The following is an 18,976-nucleotide window of genomic DNA, read 5'->3' on the forward strand; positions in this document are numbered from 1 at the left end:
CCCTCTGCCTTTTCCCTCCACTGCTGCCCTTTCTTAGTGTGCAGTGTATACATTTCTGACTGTGTTTCTTAAGTCCTTCTTCATCCTTTTGGGAAAAAAGGGGCACTAACTAGAACAGTGAGCATTAATGCACATCTGCTGCTAAGCTGCCTGTACATGAAAAGTAGGCCCGACCTCAGTCTCTCAGAGGCCAAGACTGGAGGGAAATTCTGACAAACCCGTGCCAAGGAAGAGGTTTGTGAGCTCCTGACTTAACCCACACCTTTCTTTTGCCTATAGGACTAAGCGCAGTCCCTCCTTAAATAGCCTGAGCACAGCCTTGTAGCACATTTGCATCACATCAAAGTATCATTATCCGAATCCCACTGTTATGATGCTGTGTAGACTTTGGGCACCCCATAAGTTCATGTCACTGTACTATCTGACATCACATTTCCCGGTTTTCCAGAAGCCTTCTGATTCAAGAAAAAGTTTTTATAATATTATTGTGCCAAAATAGATGTATCTGCTTTTCTCCCAGATATTTGGACATATTCAGATACCCGCTGTGATGCAGGCTGGCTGCCAAGTAATGGATTTTGCTATCTGCTTGTAAATGAAAGTGGCTCCTGGGATACAGCACAAATGAAATGCAAAGCCTTCAGCAGTGACCTCATCAGCATTCATTCCTTAGCAGATGTGGAAGTGGTTGTGACAAAACTCCATAATGGAGGTAAGTTTTTTAAATATCCTCTTTGAGAGGTTTAAAATATTTTAAAGCATTCCTATTTTCAGACTCTTCACAGGAATGAAAGGCTCAACTTTGATCCTTGTAGTTCAACACTGTCCAATAGAATTTTCGGCAATGGTGGAACTGTTCTATAACTTGTGCTATCCAGTATGGTAACCAATAGCCAATGTGACTTTTGAGCTTTTGAAATGTAGGTCGCCACCTGACCAGATGGTGGTGCAGTGGATAGAGTGTCAGACTGGGATGTGGAGGACCCAGGTTCGAGACCCTGAGGTCGCCAGCTTGAGCGTGGGCTCATCTGGTTTGAGCAAAGCTCACCAGCTTGAGTCCAAGGTCGCTGGCTCGAGCAAAGGGTCACTCAGTCTGCTGTAGCCCCCCGGTCAAGGCACATATGAGAAAGCAATCAATGAACAACTAAGCAACTGCAACAAAGAATTGATGTTTCTCATCTCCCTTCCTGTCTGTCTGTCCCTATCTGTCCCTCTCTGTGACTCTTTCTGTCTCTGCCACAAAAAAAAAAAAAGAAAAGAAATGTAGGTCGCCAGTTTGAAACCCTGGGCCTGCCTGGTCAAGGCACTTATGGGAGTTGATGCTTCCTGCTCCTCCCCCCCTTCTCTCTCTCTCCTCTCTTTCTCTCTCTCTCTCCATCTCTCTTCTCTCTAGTAATGAATAAATAAAATCTAAAAGGAAGAAAAGAAAGAGAGGAGGAGGGGAGGGAGGGAGGGAAAGAAGTGTAGCTAGGGCAACTGAGGAACTAAATTTTTACTTATTCTTATTTCAATTAATTTACAAATGTAAATAGCCACATTGGTAGTTAGCTGATTGAATGATTTTTCTCTTCTCATAAGCTAAATTCTATTTAAGTTCTCCAAATACTTAAGTGATGATTATGTCACTTTTGTAATTATTTGAAAGCTAAAGACTAAAGAACAAAAATATGCTACACTGACATTATTATAAGCTCCTTCTAGGATTCAGTAATAATATTGTAATAGCTGATAGTAGATACCTATTCTGTTGTCAGCATGATGTCAATTGTTTTACCTGGGAAGGCAGCACATTCCTGCCAGGGTAGTGACGGACAGTTTTCTTATTCTGATTTGAGTATCTGTGAACATATTTGTATGATTTTATTATTCCCCATAAAGCAAGAATTATCTAACCCAGATAGTAGAAACAATCAGCTTACAGGTCACAGTACACTTTCCACCTGTGTGCTCTACGTGCATGAGTGATCTGAAAAGCCCTCATCACTCAGCCAGCCTTGCTTATCCACATTTTAACAGGTTAATTAAGAATATGAAAAGGATGGTTACCAGAGGGAGGAGGTGAGGGAATGGGTGAATAGTCAATAACATTGTGACAGTGACAAATGGTTACTAGAATTAGTGAGGTGATCACCTCATAACGTATAAAAATGTCGAATCACTATATTGTACATCTGAAACTGATATAACCAATATAAGATTGTATACCAACTATACTTAAATTAAAAATAAATAAAAAGGAATACCATTTTGTTTTCTTTTTTTTAATATAAGAGGGTTATAATTATTTTTAATTCATGTTTTTTTTAAATAAGCTGATTTTTAGCTTATTTTTTATGAGTTTTCTTTCAGTGTATATAGATCTTCATAGTACTTTTTACAACCCTTTGTATTTCTGTGGTATCAGTTGTTACTTTTCCACTTTCATTTCTAAATTTATTTATTTTGAGTCCTCTCTCTCTTTTCCTTGATGAGTCTGGTTAAAGGTTCATCAATCTTGTTACCTTTTCAAAGAACCAGCTCTTGGTTTCGTTGATCTTTTGTACTGTCTTTTTAGCCTCTATGTCACTTATTTCTGCTCTGATCTTTATTATTTCCTTCCTTCTACTTCCCCTGGACTTTATTTGTTGTTTTTTTTCTAGTTCTTTTAGATACAGGATTAAGTTGTTTATTTGAGCTTTTTCTAGCTTCTTAAGGTATATCTGTAATGCTCTGAACTTCCCTCTCAGGACTGCTTTTGCTGTGTCCCATAAATTTTGAGTTTTGTGTGTTCATTTTTATTTGTTTCAAGGAAATTTTTTATTTCTATTTGATCTCATTGTTAACCCATTTGTTATTTAATAACATACTATTTAGCTTCCAAGTGTTTGAATGTTTTTCAGTTTTTCTATTGTAGTTGATTTCTAGTTTCATGCCATTGTGATCAGAGAAGATGCTTGATATGATTTTAATCTTCTTAAGTTTATTAAGACTTGTTTTGTGTCCTAGCTTGTGGTTTATCCTAGAGAATGTACCATGAGCACTTGAAAAGAATATATATATATTCTGCTGATCTGGGGTGAAAGATTCTGAAGATATCTATTAAATCCAGTTGATCTAGTGTGTCATTTTAAGGCCACTGTTTCTTTGTTAATTTTCTGGCTAGAGGATCTATCCATTGATGTTAGTGAGGTATTAAAATCCCCTACTATTATAATATTGCTGTCAATCTCATCTGTTATGTCCATCAAAATCTGCTTTATATATTTAGGTGCTCCTATATTAGGTGCATAGATATTTACAATGGTTATATCTTTCTGTTGGATTGCTCCCTTTATCATTATGTAGTGACCTTCTTAATCCTTTACTATATAGCCTTGTTTTAAAGGCTATTTTATCAGATATAAGTATTGCTACCCCAGCTTTTATTTTAATTTCAATTTGCATGAAATACTTTTTTCCATCCCTTCACTTTCAGTCTATGTGTATCTTTTGTTCTGAGGTGGGTCTCTTGTAGAAAGCGTATGTACGAGTCCTGTTTTCTTATCCATGCAGCTACCCTATGTCTTTTGATTGGAGTATTTAATCCATTTACATTTAAGGTTATTATTGATATATAATTATTTTGCTACATCTGGACAGTGAGAAAACAAACATTTTGCCACACAATTAAGTAGCCAAATTAAGGAGTCTTTATTCTAAGGCCGGCGATCAAGAGTGAAATCGCATCCTAAAGAACTCATGGCCCCAAACAAACTCGGGTTTGCTTTTAAAGGCAAAAAGAAGCGAGGGGCGGGGGTGAGCGCCTAGCCAAAGCAGTTTTACAGAAGCGAAACAGGCTTTTGGTTATCGTTGGAACAATCTAGGGAGAGAGTGGTCAGGAAAGCATTTTACAAAAAGCAAACAAATGTGTTTGGTTATCTTGGCCTTTTACAGAGGTTGTTAAGACAGCATCCTGAGGGCTTTTCGGAATCTAGATATTAGGGAGCATTTATGGCCTTTACAGAACTCTTTTCATTTATTCATCTGCAAATCTTGCAAAACTTGTTCTGTGGTCAGGGATATGGTATTTCTACAAATTTCACTTTATTGCCATTTTATTCTTTAAATCTACAATCCTCTTTTTTTTCGATTTCTTTTTTTTTCCTTTGCTCTTTTTATAGCAGGCCCCTTAACATTTCTTACAGTACTGGTTTGGTTGTAATGAATTCTTTGAGTTTTTGTTGTTTTGATTTGTGTGTGTGTGTGTGTGTGTGTGTGTGTGTGTGTAAGAGGCTTTTTATTTTTCCTCAATTTTATACAATAGCCTTGCTGGATAAAGAAGTCTTGGGGCCCTGGCTGGTTGGCTCAGCGGTAGAGCATCGGCCTGGCGTGCAGGGGACCTGGGTTCAATTCCCGGCCAGGGCACATAGGAGAAGCGCCCATTTGCCCCCCCCCCTCCTTCCTCTCTGTCTCTCTCTTCCCCTCCCGCAGCCGAGGCTCCATTGGAGCAAAGATGGCCCAGGCGCTGGGGATGGCTCCTTGGCCGCTGCCCCAGGCACTAGAGTGGCTCTGGTTGCGGCAGAGCGACGCCCCGGAGGGGCAGAGCATCGCCCCCTGGTGGGCAGAGCGTCGCCCCTGGTGGGCGTGCCGGGTGGATCCTGGTCGGGCACATGCGGGAGTCTGTCTGACTGTCTCTCCCCGTTTCCAGCTTCAGAAAAAAAAAATAATAATAATAATAATAATAATAAAAAAAGAAGTCTTGGTTATAGGTTCTTGTTTTGTATCACTTTGAATATTTCTTGTCAATCCCTTCCGGCCTCAAGTGTTTCTGTTGTAAGTCGGATGTCATCTTTATAGGGTCTCCTCTGTAGGTAATTCACTGCTTTTCTCTTGCAGCTTTTGGTATTCTTTGTCTCTTAACTTTGGCACTTTAATTGTGATGTGTCTTGCTGTAAGCCTCTTTGGGTTCCTCTTTAATGGGACTCTCTGTGCTTCTTAAACTTGTGTGACTTTTTCCTTCATCAATTTAAGGAAATTTTCAGCTATGATTCCTTCTTACAGGTTCTCTATCCCTTGTTCATTCTCTTCTTCACGAACCCCTGTGATGTGGATGTGTTTCTCTTTATGTTGTCACAGAGCACTCTTAGAGTTTCCTTAGTCTTTTTGCAGCTCTTTTCATTTTGCTGCTCTCCTTCTGTGCATATGTTTCTTTAAATAATTTTATTTAGAAATTAAATTTAATGTGGTGACATTCATCAGTAAGAATACATAGTTTCAGGTAAACATTTCTATAGCATTTGAACTGTTGATTATGTTGTATACCCATTTCCCAAAGTCAAATCCTTTTTATGAATTAAAATTTTAAAAGAAAGAGAAGGAATACCATCAAGAGTCTTAAAACCCCATATCAGAATGTAAAAATCAGTAACAGTAAACCAAACAAGTAAAATATTTTTCTTTTAGATACTAAAGAAGAAACATGGACAGGTCTTAAGAACATAAATACACCAGCTTTATTTCAGTGGTCAGATGGTACTGAAGTTACTCTAACATACTGGGATGAAAATGAGCCAAGTATTCCCTACAATAAGACTCCCAACTGTGTTTCCTACTTAGGAAAGGTAGGAAACTCAGAGTTTATTTATATTGTAATAATAATACTTGGTGAAGATATTTGTGTTTAAGCTGGAAAATAAAATAAAAGGCAAGAGCTTTGTTGATTGTCTTTCTGGTAACTACTGAAGGAAGATAAATAAAACCATTACTAAATAAGCAATTTACTTTCTGTCTGAGAGTATCTGCTCTGGTCTGAAACAAATCAAGAGGCTCCCTTTGGAACTCAGAATTTTGTGCCAAATTGGTTCTAATAAGATGCTCTCTCTCAGGACCATAAATGTGATATTTAACATGTAGCCATCTGAAAAATCTTATCTTCTGGATTCATGTTAAGTTTCATATTAATCCTACTTTGAAAATTAAAAATATATATTTTTATTAAAATTTAGGTCTAACTTGTTCAGAGAACATCTTCTATAGAATGCTTAAACATTTATTGAACATGCTTTGGTTAAGAGTTCAAAATTAGCTGTATCTTGAGCAGAAAGGACATATATGCCTCTATATTTTGTTTGTATCACTTTCTTATTGCTTCCTATTTATTTAGGAAGTGGTTGTGTCACCCAGCCTTCTAGAAAGATAGAAGTGGAAGCAATAAGTAGTATGTGTATTTAGAAGTGTTTCAAGGTTAAAGAGGCATTTATAAAGTTGTCAAAGATTAATTTATAAGGTGTCACATTTAGTGTTGTATTTAGAAGGGTATCTAAGGTGTCTGTAGAAGAGTAATAGAAGTAGAAGTGACTTCCCATGGGCAAGAGTGAATGATAGCATACTGAGGCAGCATTCCGAGATCCAACTGGAAAACTCAGCTCTCAGAAACCTTACCACAATTAACTTATTAAAAGTTAATTTGAAGCGTGCGGAGGACCCAGGTTCGATTCCCGGCCAGGGCACATAGGAGAAGCACCCATTTGCTTCTCCACCCCTCCGCCACGCTTTCCTCTCTGTCTCTCTCTTCCCCTCCCGCAGCCGAGGCTCCATTGGAGCAAAGATGGCCTGGGCGCTGGGGATGGCTCTGTGGCCTCTGCCCCAGGCGCTAGAGTGGCTCTTGTCGCAACATGGCGACACCCAGGATGGGCACAGCATCGCCCCCTGGTGGGCAGAGCGTCGCCCCTGGTGGGTGTGCCGGGTGGATCCCGGTCGGGCGCATGCGGGAGTCTGTCTGACTGTCTCTCCCTGTTTCCAGCTTCAGAAAAATGAAAAAAAAAAAAAAAAAGTTAATTTGAGGAAAGTAGGATGGGTTAGTCAATTAAGCAAACTAAATATTAAGTAGTATAGTTGAAAGAGAATACTTTGAAGTTGAAGCTGAGAGTTGAAACTTTTGATTCTTGAATTTTTGGAGAGTAGCTATTCTAACCTTTGTCATTTTATGTATGAGGAAACTGAGATGAGGTGGTTAGCTGATATGTCAAAAAGTTTTAACCTCTGGACCAACTTTGTCCATGTCATATAAAATAAGACTAGATAGAACAGGCAACTGTTTGTGGGCTGAGTTCTTCTCACTCCAACTTCTAGCTTTTGAGGGTTTTATTTTTGCTCTTATAAGAAAATGAAATTCATTGTCCTTGTAACCTTGAGGTGATTCTGAAATAAGAGAGGCTGGTTGAGTAACATTTTCTAGGACTATATTCTCATATTTCATCATTCATTCTCTCCCTATTTTTCTCTTTCTACCTATCCTCCCCCTCTCTTGTGAGAAGAAACTATTGTGACTTAAAATAAGTTGGAATTCAATTTTAAATATATGGTAATTAATATCTCTTGTCTTTTTCTATTTTTTAAAAGCTAGGTCAGTGGAAAGTCCAATCATGTGAAAAGAAACTTAAATATATATGTAAGAAAAATGGAGAAAAAATGAGTGATGCAAAATCAGATAAGAGGTGTCCTCCAGATAAGGTATGTACAACGTTTGCGTCAGTTTTTCTAAGCAATATTACACCTTTTTGGTAAGAGATGGTAATGGTGACTTCAATAATTCAGACTTGGGAAATAAAGAATTACTAGCTTCTGTTTATTTATAATAGAGGCAGCCAGAATGCAGTGAATCACAATATATTGGTGTTCTTAAAGAAGAAAAAAGTTATGGGAAAAAGAGTTATGTATTCAAGCATTTCTTTTATAAAAATGTTTATGGTTACTATTCTCAGTGCTGATATCTTTACTTCCCTCACTTATGTTATTCTTATTCAAAAATAATTCAACCAACAACGTTAAACTCTTATGATAAGCTAGGTGGGTACTTAAGGTAAAGAGATCTAAGACACACCTCTCTCTGACACAGATTCACAGTCTTGTGGAGGCTATCTATGAAATTTTACCCACCCTTATAATGTGTATGAATTTACTGCCCACATCCTTAATTTCCATAAGTTGTGAGAAGGTAGCAGTTCCTTGCTTGTCAGAGAGGGGCATTATCAAGTCTGGAAGACATTGTGACAGTATTTCTCCTCTGATTTAGGGCTGGAAGAGACATGGAGAAATGTGTTACAAGATTTACAAGGATGAGGTCCCTTTTGGAACCAAATGCAATCTGACTGTAACTAGCAGGTGTGACCATCATTAAACCAGTACTGGTGAACTTTAACTCAGAGTTCCTTTGCTAAGTAACCTTCCTAAGAAGAAGGTGCATCTTCAATTTATATAGTAATTCAATCTTTGTAAAAAAAAAACACTTACTTAATTTGACTTTTGTTTTTTTAGATTTGAGCAAGAATTTCTGAATGATATGATTAAAAAGTATACTAAATCTCCAGGAAAATACTTCTGGACTGGCCTGAGAGATGTAGACTCTCTTGGAGAGTATAGTTGGGCAAGTGTTGGTGGAGTAAAGCAGTCTCTAACCTTTTCCAACTGGAATTTTCTTGAACCAGGTGAGTGTCTTAGCCTCTAAAGATAATAGAATGTAATGTTCTGTGAAGTGCAGCATTCCTCCCAAATATGTTCTTTACTTACGTTTGAAATGTGAGGGAAATTATGATCTTCAAGACTAGAAGTTTTAAGACCATATATAGAAGCAGTGTCCTCCCTATTAAATCCTTGGGAATAATAAGTCTATGAAAGAAGCTAGAAAACTCGGTTCTCAGAAACCATTATCTAATGGCACAGGGCTAGAACCTTCAGTGTAAGGTTTTTGTTGCTGTTGTTGTTTTAATCTTTTCTATGTACGTCTCAAGCAAAATCTAGAAGCTTCATTGTGAAGCACTTTATATCTCTTTGCATCTAAACTACTTTCTCCCGAATTGAATGTCTTCTATTATCCCCAATGGGTGAGAATCAAGGAAGCATTATATTGTAGGTATTATTTACTCTGAAAGTTAGTTCATACTCCTTTTACTAGCCTAAGGCATTGACCATAATTAGCCTTACAATTGGAACATTTGAGCTCAAAGGACCTCAGAAGTTCCTTTTGCTTTGAGAAAACAGAGGCTTAAAAAGGTGATTTACTTAACAAAGGTTACCTGGTTATTGAACTGCTAAAATTTAGATCCCCTTATTTCTAATCCAATGCTCTTTAGAGGATTTGAGCTTTGTATAAGATAATAGTTATAAAGGAGTCAACTTTTTCCTGTTGAATTATTTATATTTCCTTGTGTTTGTACATTGTAATTATGAAGACCAGTTTTCATAACACAGAAATTAAAACATGTGAGTGTATAATTAAGCACAGTATTTGAAACAGAGAATGCCCACAAAATTTATAACACTTGGTAATCATCATAAATGTGAGTGGTATGATAACAAAGTTGTTTTTCTACTTGTATAAGATGGAGGATACAGATATTAATCCCAGTTAAATCTCATTTTAAATTGAAATATTCTAGCCTGACCAGGCAATGGTGCAGTGAATAGGGTGTCGGACTGGGACACAGAGGACCCAGGTTCAAAACCCCGAGGTCGCCGGCTTGAGCGTGGGGTCACTGGCTTGAGCATGGGGTCACTTGCTCTGCTCTAGCCCCGGTAAAGGTACATATAAGAAAGCAATCAGTGAACAACTAAGGAGTCACAACAAAGAATTGATGCTTCTCGTCTCCTTCTTTTCCTGTCTGTCTTTCCCTATCAGTCTTTTTCTCTCTGTCTCTATCTCTATCTCTTCTCTATCTCTATCACAGAAAAAAAAATGTTCTAATACGTAAAACACATGTGATTTCTTTTATAGATACTCAGACATCTTAGAATCGGTGTCACATCCTTCATAGACAAGCCTCAGTGGTTGGAGAAGTGCTCAGGAAGTAACTGCAGTGTTTATTATCACAAGACTGTGGCCAGAAAGCCTGACATTAAGCTCCTTTTACCATTACTCCCACCTTCAGCCAGCTTGGTCTATCATGGGCAAGCCAGGGGTAGGAGGCAGAACAGGAGAAAAATAGCACTTTCATCCAGGATACACAAAGTCATTTTTTGCAGGTCCTTGTTCCTCTTGCTGTCCACGTGTAAGTATAAGACATGAGACCATATGGTATCTCTGTTTGGTGGAATAGAAGCTGTCCCATTACTTCCAGTGATGCTCTTGTCCTCCGCCCACTTCAGGCCAATGGGGCGATGGAAGAGGAGCGGGGCACTTTGCTAGACCATCTGGGTTTGAGTCCTGACTCACTCCACCACTCACTAACTTTGATTGTGGGCAAGTCACTTATTCTTATCTGGAAAATGGATCTGATCAAGCAAGCTATCTTTTAATGTTTTTGTGAATCAATAAAATTCTAGTTGTCATCAAATAAACAGTAAAATAAATAGTAAACACACACATACTTCCTTTACCAGCCCTTCCTTTGGCTCTGAATCTGTAAGACTTTTGATTTGAGGTAAACTAAGTTGCGTAAAAACTACTCAGTGATTCAGAGCTATTGTGAACCACTTCAGCTCTATGAACCACTGAGCAGCATGGTGGTTTAGGGTACAGGTTTGCACACAGACCACCTGGATTCCAGTTCTGGATCAACCACTTAATTAACCTGTGACCTTGGATAAGTCACAAATCCTCACTGTACTTCAGTATGACAACAGAATCCACTCCATAGGTTTTTTGTGAGGATTCAATTAATTGAATCCTCTTAGGATAGCACCTAGCAAGTAGCAAAACTTCTCTACATTACCATTGTCATCATCACTTCATCATTAGCATTATGAATAACATATTGCTTTTCTATTCTCTCTTCCTACCTTGGCTCAAGAGTAAGGACACTGGAAAGTGGTTGGACTCTAATTTTAAAGTATAATTTTTAATTAAACTTTTCCATCCAACCCCAGCTTCTCCAGGTGGGTGCGTGGCTATGACTACTGGAAAGTCTCTTGGGAAGTGGGAGGTAAAAGACTGCAGAAGCTTCCGAGCCCTCTCAGTTTGCAAGAACGTCAGTGGGCCCACTGGGCCTGAAGAGGCAGCCCCGAAGCCTGAAGACCCCTGTCCCGAAGGCTGGCATGATTTCCCCTCAGGCCTTTCTTGTTATAAGGTAACGTAACATTCTCACTCAGTCCCTCAATAAAATTATTCATGTAGGCCCTGGCCGGTTGGCTCAGTGGTAGAGAGTCGGCCTGGCGTGCAGGAGTCCCAGGTTTGATTCCCGGCCAGGGCACACAGGAGAAGCACCCATCTGCTTCTCCACCCCTCCCCCTCTCCTTCCTCTCTGTCTCTCCCCCTCCCACAGCCAAAGCTCCACTGGAGCAAAGTTTGCCCGGGCGCTGAGGATGGCTCTGTGGCCTCTGTCTCAGGCACTACAATGGCTCTGATTGCGGCAGAGAGACGCCCCAAGATGGGCAAAGCATCACCCCCTGGTGGGCATGCCGGGTGGATCCTGGTCGGGCACATGTGGAAGTCTAACTGCCTCCCCGTTTCCAGCTTCGGAAAAATACAAAAAAAAAAAAATTATTCATCTACAATCCAAGTTCATGTCCTTGTCCAAAATATGCTTTTCCTGAGACATGTATATTACCTACTAAAGTATTTGAGAGCACAGAGTCCTTGTCAGGGAGGGCATCATTGACTCTCTGGCATCAGACAGCTCTTCCCCACATAAACTCCCGTCCTACCCAAAGGAGCAGGGCCAGAGTCAGAACTGGCTTCTTCCAAGGGCTCTTTTGTTCTGGGAAGTTGGGTGAGCTTCATGCCATGCTGAAACTTTGCTTACAATTCTCATATACCTCTAATTCTTGTTAGCAATTGAAGTGTTTTATTATGTCTTAGAATGTAAAGAATTTTATTTTAGCATTTGTATTGGTTGTTTCCACAAAGAAACCATTTATACCATCCCAAAACTTAGGGGCTATGACAACAAACACTTAATATCAGGTTCGCAGATCTCCAGGTCAGATAGGGTTTGATTGATAGAGTTTGGGCTTGAATGGTCAGCCCTGCTTTCGACTGTGGGTCAGCCTTGCTGGGCTCCAGGCTGTGAGTTAGGATCTGTTATCCTTCAGTTTGGGTCTCAGGCCGAATGCGCAGCAGTGGTCAGGGGCTTGTTCTTCTCACAGTCAGTCACTGGAGCCTGAGAGGCAAGTCCTACTGTGCAAGCACATTTCAGGCCTCTGCTCACTTTATCTTCACTAATACACCATTGATCACAACAAGTCACATGGTGGAGCCCCGAGTGAAAGTGCAGAGAAGTGTACTTCACCCACCAGAGGCCATGGCAAGAATATATCATTATAGCACAGGGAATTGAAGAATGAGGACCAGTAGTTCAGTCTACATTGTGTCATCTGTTCTTCCCCTTCTTTTGCAATGACTGGCTTTTGGCATAAAATAAGTTGTCACAAGCCAAAGAAATGGTCTAAAAGGGGCAAGTTTGTTTTGCCACCTCTGTCAGTGTTCTCACTTCAGTGCAGTCTGCCCTTTGATTCTTCTTCATCAGAAAATAGTGCTGTGCTGCCTGGAGCAGATCTCAGCATGTGATGTTCAGAATTGTACTGTTAGCACACTTCTTTGCAGAGTTTTCCTCCCAAACCATTCCTGTGAGTCTTCAGTTGCTCTCTCCAAGCCCTAGGAAGGCAGGAGGACATGTTCTTGCTGGGACAGTTCCCCAGACTGACTGAGGAAGGCCATCCCTCTGACGACACTGGCTAGCACCTGTGCTGGCCTTTAGTGGCCCTTTCAGCAGGACCTGGCTGTGACACAGTGTATAAAGACCTACGTCTTCATTAAACTTGTAAGAATCCATTTCAGGACCTGTACATTTGATTATAATGACTTTAAAATTGTGAATATTTTAAAAACAAATTAACATTATATTTTGTTAAGCTATTTCATATAGAAAGAGTTGTAAGGAAGAGGAACTGGGAAGAAGCTGAGAGATTCTGCCAAGCACTTGGAGGACACCTTCCTAGCTTCCATTATATGGATGAAATAAAGCAGTTTTTTCACTTGTTAACGGAGCACTTCAGGTAATACTTTTAAAATGAGATCTCCTGTGCTAAATTCGGTACCCTCTAGGTATTCAGAATTGATGTTTGTTATCCAAAAGACTCAGTCAGTACTTAGCAGTCATTGAACATGAAGTGCTTTTGTGTGTAAGAAACTACGAATGATTCTAAGATGAGGGAGACAGAGGCCCCACTCTTGACATAGCATAATAAAGTCCAGCCATGGGATAAGGGAATTATAGTGGAAAAGCTAGCGCACAGGTGAGGAGGGACCATCGGAATTCAGAGGCGGGAGAAAGTGTTTCTGGGAGGATTTCCTACTTGGGAAAAATATCATGAAGAAGAAAGTCCTTGGAAGATAAGGTAATATTTTGAAAGGTAAGATAGAAGGAGCCAGGAAAACTGAATGTAAGCAAAGGTACTAAAACCAGAATGTACAAAGAAAACCATTACATAGAAACTGATGCAAGCATCCAGCTTTTTCACAAACTAATCTAATTCCGATATCAAAGCCTGTCAACAGTAGCATAAAGAATTACAGACCAACTTTATGACTAGACTTAAAAAAAATAAATACAGCTGGTATAATAATAAACACTTTTATAATGCTTATTATGTGCAGATAATTTCCTAAGTGTTTCTTCTAGCTATTAGCTCATTTAATCCTTACAGCAACCTTTGAGGCAAGTGCTATTACTCTGCCCATTATATCTAAACGAGAAGAAAGAAACACAGAGAAGTAAAACTTGCCAAAGATTATATAGCTAGAAAGGAAAGGATTTAATAGCTGAACCCATTAGAGCCCACATTCTTAGCTCCCTGTATTATAATACCTCAGGATAACACACTTTGATAATAAGGATTTCTTTTAAGAATACAAGGTTGGGTCACTATATCAAGGCAAACATTATGTGTTCATCTTAATAGGTACTGAAAATACATCTGGTAAAATTCATTATTAATTCCTGGCTTAATATATAAATATATCACATACTTAACATTTAATTAATATCATTATTATAAATTATTATTAAATTATGAATAAAAGAATAGCTCAACCAATATCCATATTATACTTGATTAAACATTATGTGCATTTCTGTAAAAGTCAGGAAAAGGTAAAGATACCTATTATTACTTTTGTTGATTTTGTAACTATCCCCTGTGCATTAAGATTTTTAAAAAATAACACCAGAACATGTAAATATTTATAATATAATTGAGTGGTGGGAAAAAATTCTGAAAGTGTAAAAACTATACTACTTACATTAAAAAGTAGGTTGCAAAAATGCAGCAAAAAAGATAATTACTGAGAGATAAGATTTTATAAATGTTTGAACATTTTCCCCATTTTCTAGATCCTTATTAATATACCTGCCACTGTATTTTTCTAATTAAATACAGTTAAGTTTCACTAAAATGTACTGGAAACCTGATGAAACACCTGTCCTCCACAAGTGTTCATTTATTAAGCATCTATCATTCAGGTACTCTAGAGTTTAATTTCTAGCATTAGAAATTAATATACAGAATTTCATTGCAGACCTGCCTGAGCTCATTTGGATATACTAACTCCTAGGTTCTCTTTGAGATGAGTGTTACCTAGCCACTCCCTACCACCTTGGGGAGTAGATTATAATGAATGCAAAAATCAGACCAATCTTTCCACACGTGCAGACATTTATTAAACATTCATTGAAGCAGGCACAAAATGTTTCACCCAACCTATTTGCTGAGCTGGACAACATCCCAGCAGTCTGTCCTTTCAGGGAATCCAACCACCATCTTGAATGGAAGGTGTATTGGAGGTAGATGTGACACCATTCCAGAAGCAGGAGTCTGTTCCATAATATTGTCAGAATCATGCAGTCCCAATCACCTGACCCAATGACAAGATATGGGACTATTTGGAGCTCAAGCCCCAGGTCCATTTCTAATGATGTAGGCACTGGCCTCACAAGATTCCAATACCCTTTCATGAAGGGTGAGAGTCTATATATATTTTAGCCATTCTTCATGTCTTCAACAACTTCAGTTTCACCAGTGAGAGTCCAATTTGAATATTTTGTTGATCAACAGTCTTCTAACTTTGCTGAAATAAACCCATTTCTGACATTCACTCTGCTAATTACCAAAGCCTCAAGTGTAGCTTGAGGTGTCCTTGTGGTGACTGCCTCTGGAACATGGTCCTTAATTACACCAAGCAAGAGGTTAGGAACCTTTAATTGGAACAGGGGGCCATGGGTAAGTACTAAGCAATAAGGTCGTAGATATTTGTGGGAATCAGTTGATGGAGAATAGATTATCATACATGATATGAATGATCCGTAAGAACTTCTATATAGAAAGTATTAATAGATTACATTAGAAAACAAAAGTCTGAGAAGTAACTAAGGAATCTTTCTTGATTTGTTTCTTAGTTTCTGATTACACTTGCTGAGGGTCCCTCTTACCCCAATTAAAAAAGTAAGCAGGTTTATTACATAAAATTTCTGAAATGTAAAAATGGTAAGAAAGAAAATAAAAATCACCTCAAATCCTAGCTCCCAGTTAGACAGTTAACATTAAGTGTAACATAGAATGTACAATGTTTAGTTTTTTCTGATCACCAAAATAATGCATATTGAATTTAGAAACAAAAGCACAAGAAAAAAACAAATCACCATAACCTTTTTACTCATAGGAACTATATTTTATTATATTCTTATCCCAGCAGCTAACACAGTACTATGTTAAACAGATGGTGTTGTCTGCTTATGCACTCCATTAATAAAGAGATCATTTGCCCATGCTATGCTTAGAAAAATAGCATATTCTAAAGCAATGTTATGACCATGGCTTGAAGGAAAGGAAGGAAACAAACTTATTTATATTAGAAAAATGATTCTAAAGCTTATTCCTTGAACACCTTAGCTTTTTATTACAGGAATTGACCTTTCTCAGCAAGATATCCATTGCCCAAATTGTGTATTGAATGCCAAGTAGTTAAGTCTGCTATACTTCTCAATCTGCATTCTATGTCTCTATTTGTGTTTCACTGAGAAGGAGTCATGGTGTACCAAGTCATTAAGGCTCTAAGATCTTTGCCGCTCTAAATGGCAGCCCACTAGGGAGGCCATTATAGAACAAAAATAGTCATAGGATTAGAGAAGAAAGCCTTGTTTGCAATGCCATTGCTGCTGTGTACACTACCTCCTGCGATGTAGTATGAATGGATTTAGATGTAAATCTAAGGCTTTGCAGAGGAAGCACTCACATCAAATAGTGTTATTGGAGGGTATGGCTGAGATACTGTTTTCCTTAGAAACAAGATGCAGCAGGAAATTTGAGAAGGAGAATTTTAACACAAATACACATATTAAACTTTTATGCAATGCCTTCCTAACGTAACAGCCTTAAACCCTATACTTAGTGCTTGGAGTAGAAGAAATTTATAGAGCTGAAATTTTAGCTGATTTGATTCCTTAGTTATGATCAATTTTTTTCTCAATTTTCTAAAATCCATGTTAGAGGTGTTCAATGATTAATGTGATTTCCAATTTCTTTATCTGCCTACAGATAAATCGGTTCAAACCAGAAGTAAGCTATAGTTGAGGAAATATTTTCCACCTCTTATCACAGAAAAAAAGAGAACACAAGTAGCTACTATTTTCTATATTTATAACACACGAATGTATCTCTTGAAATAGAAGCTGAAAACTAGAAATATCCAGATTGAAATGAAGTTCAATCTCAGAAAGTAGTGACGATTAGAAATTTTCGGCAAGGAGACAAGCTCAACTCTCTAGAAAACTGTTCTCAAGATACAGCAAAGCAGACAGAAATGGGCGTGAATGCAGAGGCTATTTCAGTGGGAAAAGCCAAGAGATAACGGGATGGGGACAGCTCTCTAAGGACTCTTCGATCATCTTCGATCATCTTTCTGGTTGTACCCTTGATTGTATAAAGAAGATAAACTATCTCATGATTATTTTAGGGCAACAAAAAATTCTGCACAAAGTCCCCAAAACTTAACCTCTTCTTTATTTTATCCATCTAATTTTAATTATACTGTTTATGACGATTATTTCAACCCTGTGGTTTAGCTATCCAACAATTGGGGAGTATGATTAATTCGGAAGCTTGTAAGAAAGTTCCAATTAATGGCAAACACAAACTGCAGATTCCTCTTCCAGCTGCTGAATCCAATCTGGACTTCATTGTCTCCCCTAGAGTTTTCCTAAGTCCACAAACTGGTGGTCTTTCTCTATGGAGCAGTCCAGTATAACAATAAAAAACTGAAAGGGGCGGTCCTGGTGTCCCACTGCAGGAAGCTGAAGAGCTTAAAGCTGAAAAGATGGAAAAATGCTTATTGGTATTAAAATACGAGGGAATGTTGAGTAAAGAAGTAAAGGAAAGCAATTATTTTATTAAAAAGTAAGGAATTAATTTAAAACTAAGTTTACTCTAGCCTTTAATTTGCTTCTTGTATTTGCCAGTGGTCTTGTAGCTATACATCCCGTATATTCCGTATATTCTACTGAGCTTGAGAGTAAGGATTAATTTTAGATTTTGATTCTATACCTTCTCTAATATGTGTTATATTTTATATATATGTATATTGTGATGCATATAAAACATGTAGTCATATGTACTGATCGTACATACCATATACAATCAGCAGGTTAAATTATATAGAAACAAGCCTCTCCAAAGAAGTCACATGGAAAATGGCCTACTTAATTTTTTTAATTGGATTAATTGGGGTGCCATTGGTTAACATAACCATATAGGTTTCAGGTGCCCAATTCTACAACACATCTCTGTGCACGGTATTGTGTGTTCACTCGCCCTCCAGTCAAATCTTTATTCATCACCATTTATCCCCCATACCTTCCTCCACTTCTCCCCTCCCCCGCTAGCAATCTCCATACTGTTGTTTGTGTCCACAGTTTGTTTTTTGTCCTCTTTTGCTCAATCCCTCAACCCTCCTCAACCAACCCCACACTCCAATGGCTGTCAGCCTGCTCTCTATGTATGTCTATCCGATTTGCTTGTTAGTTCGTTTTGTTCATTAGATTCCACATATGATTGCAATCTTATGGTACTTATGTTTCTCAGACTTAGAAAATAGCCTCCTTCTCTGGCTGAATAGCTCAGTTGGTTAGAGCATCATCCCAATCCACCAAGGTTGTGGGTTCCATCCGCAGTCAGGGCACATATAAGAATCAACCAATGACTGCATTAAAAAAGTGGAACAACAAATCAGTGTTTGTCTCTCTCTTTCTCTCTCTTGTTCTCTCCCTTGCCAAAATCAATCTGACTAAACATGCATGTCCCAAGCATTTTAGACATGTGAATGCTATTTTTGTCAAAGACTGTGATTAAATATCAACATTTTTAACACTTCCTTTTTACCTAGTGACGAGCGTTGGCTATGGATAGGTTTGAATAAAAGAAGCCCTGATTTACAAGGATCCTGGCAATGGAGTGACCGTACACCAGTAAGTTTAAACTTTCTTGTTTGGGGTAATATTGAAAAAGCATTGGTTTCAATAACAAGTAAGTTGCCTATTAAGTAATACATTCACGCCTGACCTGTGGTAGCACAGTGGATAGACCCGCCACTGGGAGTGCCAGTTTGAAACACTAGGCTTGCCCGGTCAAGGCATGTTCAAGAAGCAGTCAATGAACAACTAAAATGAAGCAACTACGATCTTGCTCTCCCCCTCCCCCCCTAAAATCAATAAATAAAATCTTTAAATAAATATAAATAAATGATGCACCCACATACTATATAACCATTAAATTAATTTTGTAGCTGTATCTTGATTGAAATGGAAATAAAATCGTAAATATGAGATATGGATAAAAAAGTTGCTAACCTTATTTTTATTTTAAAAAGTAACCATATCTTTAGGCTTTTTCTATATAATCCAAAAAATATAAAAATATTGATATATAGATATGGTGATCATCTTCGGGTAGTGCATCTGATTTTTTCTTTTCTCGCAATATTTTTTCTTTTTTTCATAATAGGAAGCTGTCTAAAATTTTACTGTCTAAAAAT

General features: G+C 38.2%; 1 protein-coding gene across 6 annotated transcripts in view; it reads left to right on the top strand.

Annotated features, from left to right (window-relative positions):
• LY75 (lymphocyte antigen 75) overlaps positions 1-18,976 on the top strand; it is a 155,501-nt gene that overhangs the window by 26,963 nt on the left and 109,562 nt on the right. For all 6 annotated transcript variants that reach the window (XR_010731885.1, XM_066279502.1, XM_066279505.1 and 3 more), the window contains exons 7-14: positions 521-712; positions 5,422-5,579; positions 7,360-7,470; positions 8,033-8,121; positions 8,275-8,444; positions 10,822-11,021; positions 12,806-12,948; positions 18,329-18,410. Coding sequence is in view for 5 of the 6 variants with exons in the window: in XM_066279502.1 (XP_066135599.1) it covers positions 521-712; positions 5,422-5,579; positions 7,360-7,470; positions 8,033-8,121; positions 8,275-8,444; positions 10,822-11,021; positions 12,806-12,948; positions 18,329-18,410 (1,145 nt within the window). In the remaining variant the exon portion in view is untranslated. The remainder of the gene's footprint in view (positions 1-520; positions 713-5,421; positions 5,580-7,359; positions 7,471-8,032; positions 8,122-8,274; positions 8,445-10,821; positions 11,022-12,805; positions 12,949-18,328; positions 18,411-18,976) is intronic.

The sequence above is a fragment of the Saccopteryx bilineata genome, chromosome 5 (genome assembly GCF_036850765.1).
Source record: "Saccopteryx bilineata isolate mSacBil1 chromosome 5, mSacBil1_pri_phased_curated, whole genome shotgun sequence".
NCBI classification, from domain to species: Eukaryota; Metazoa; Chordata; class Mammalia; order Chiroptera; family Emballonuridae; genus Saccopteryx; species Saccopteryx bilineata.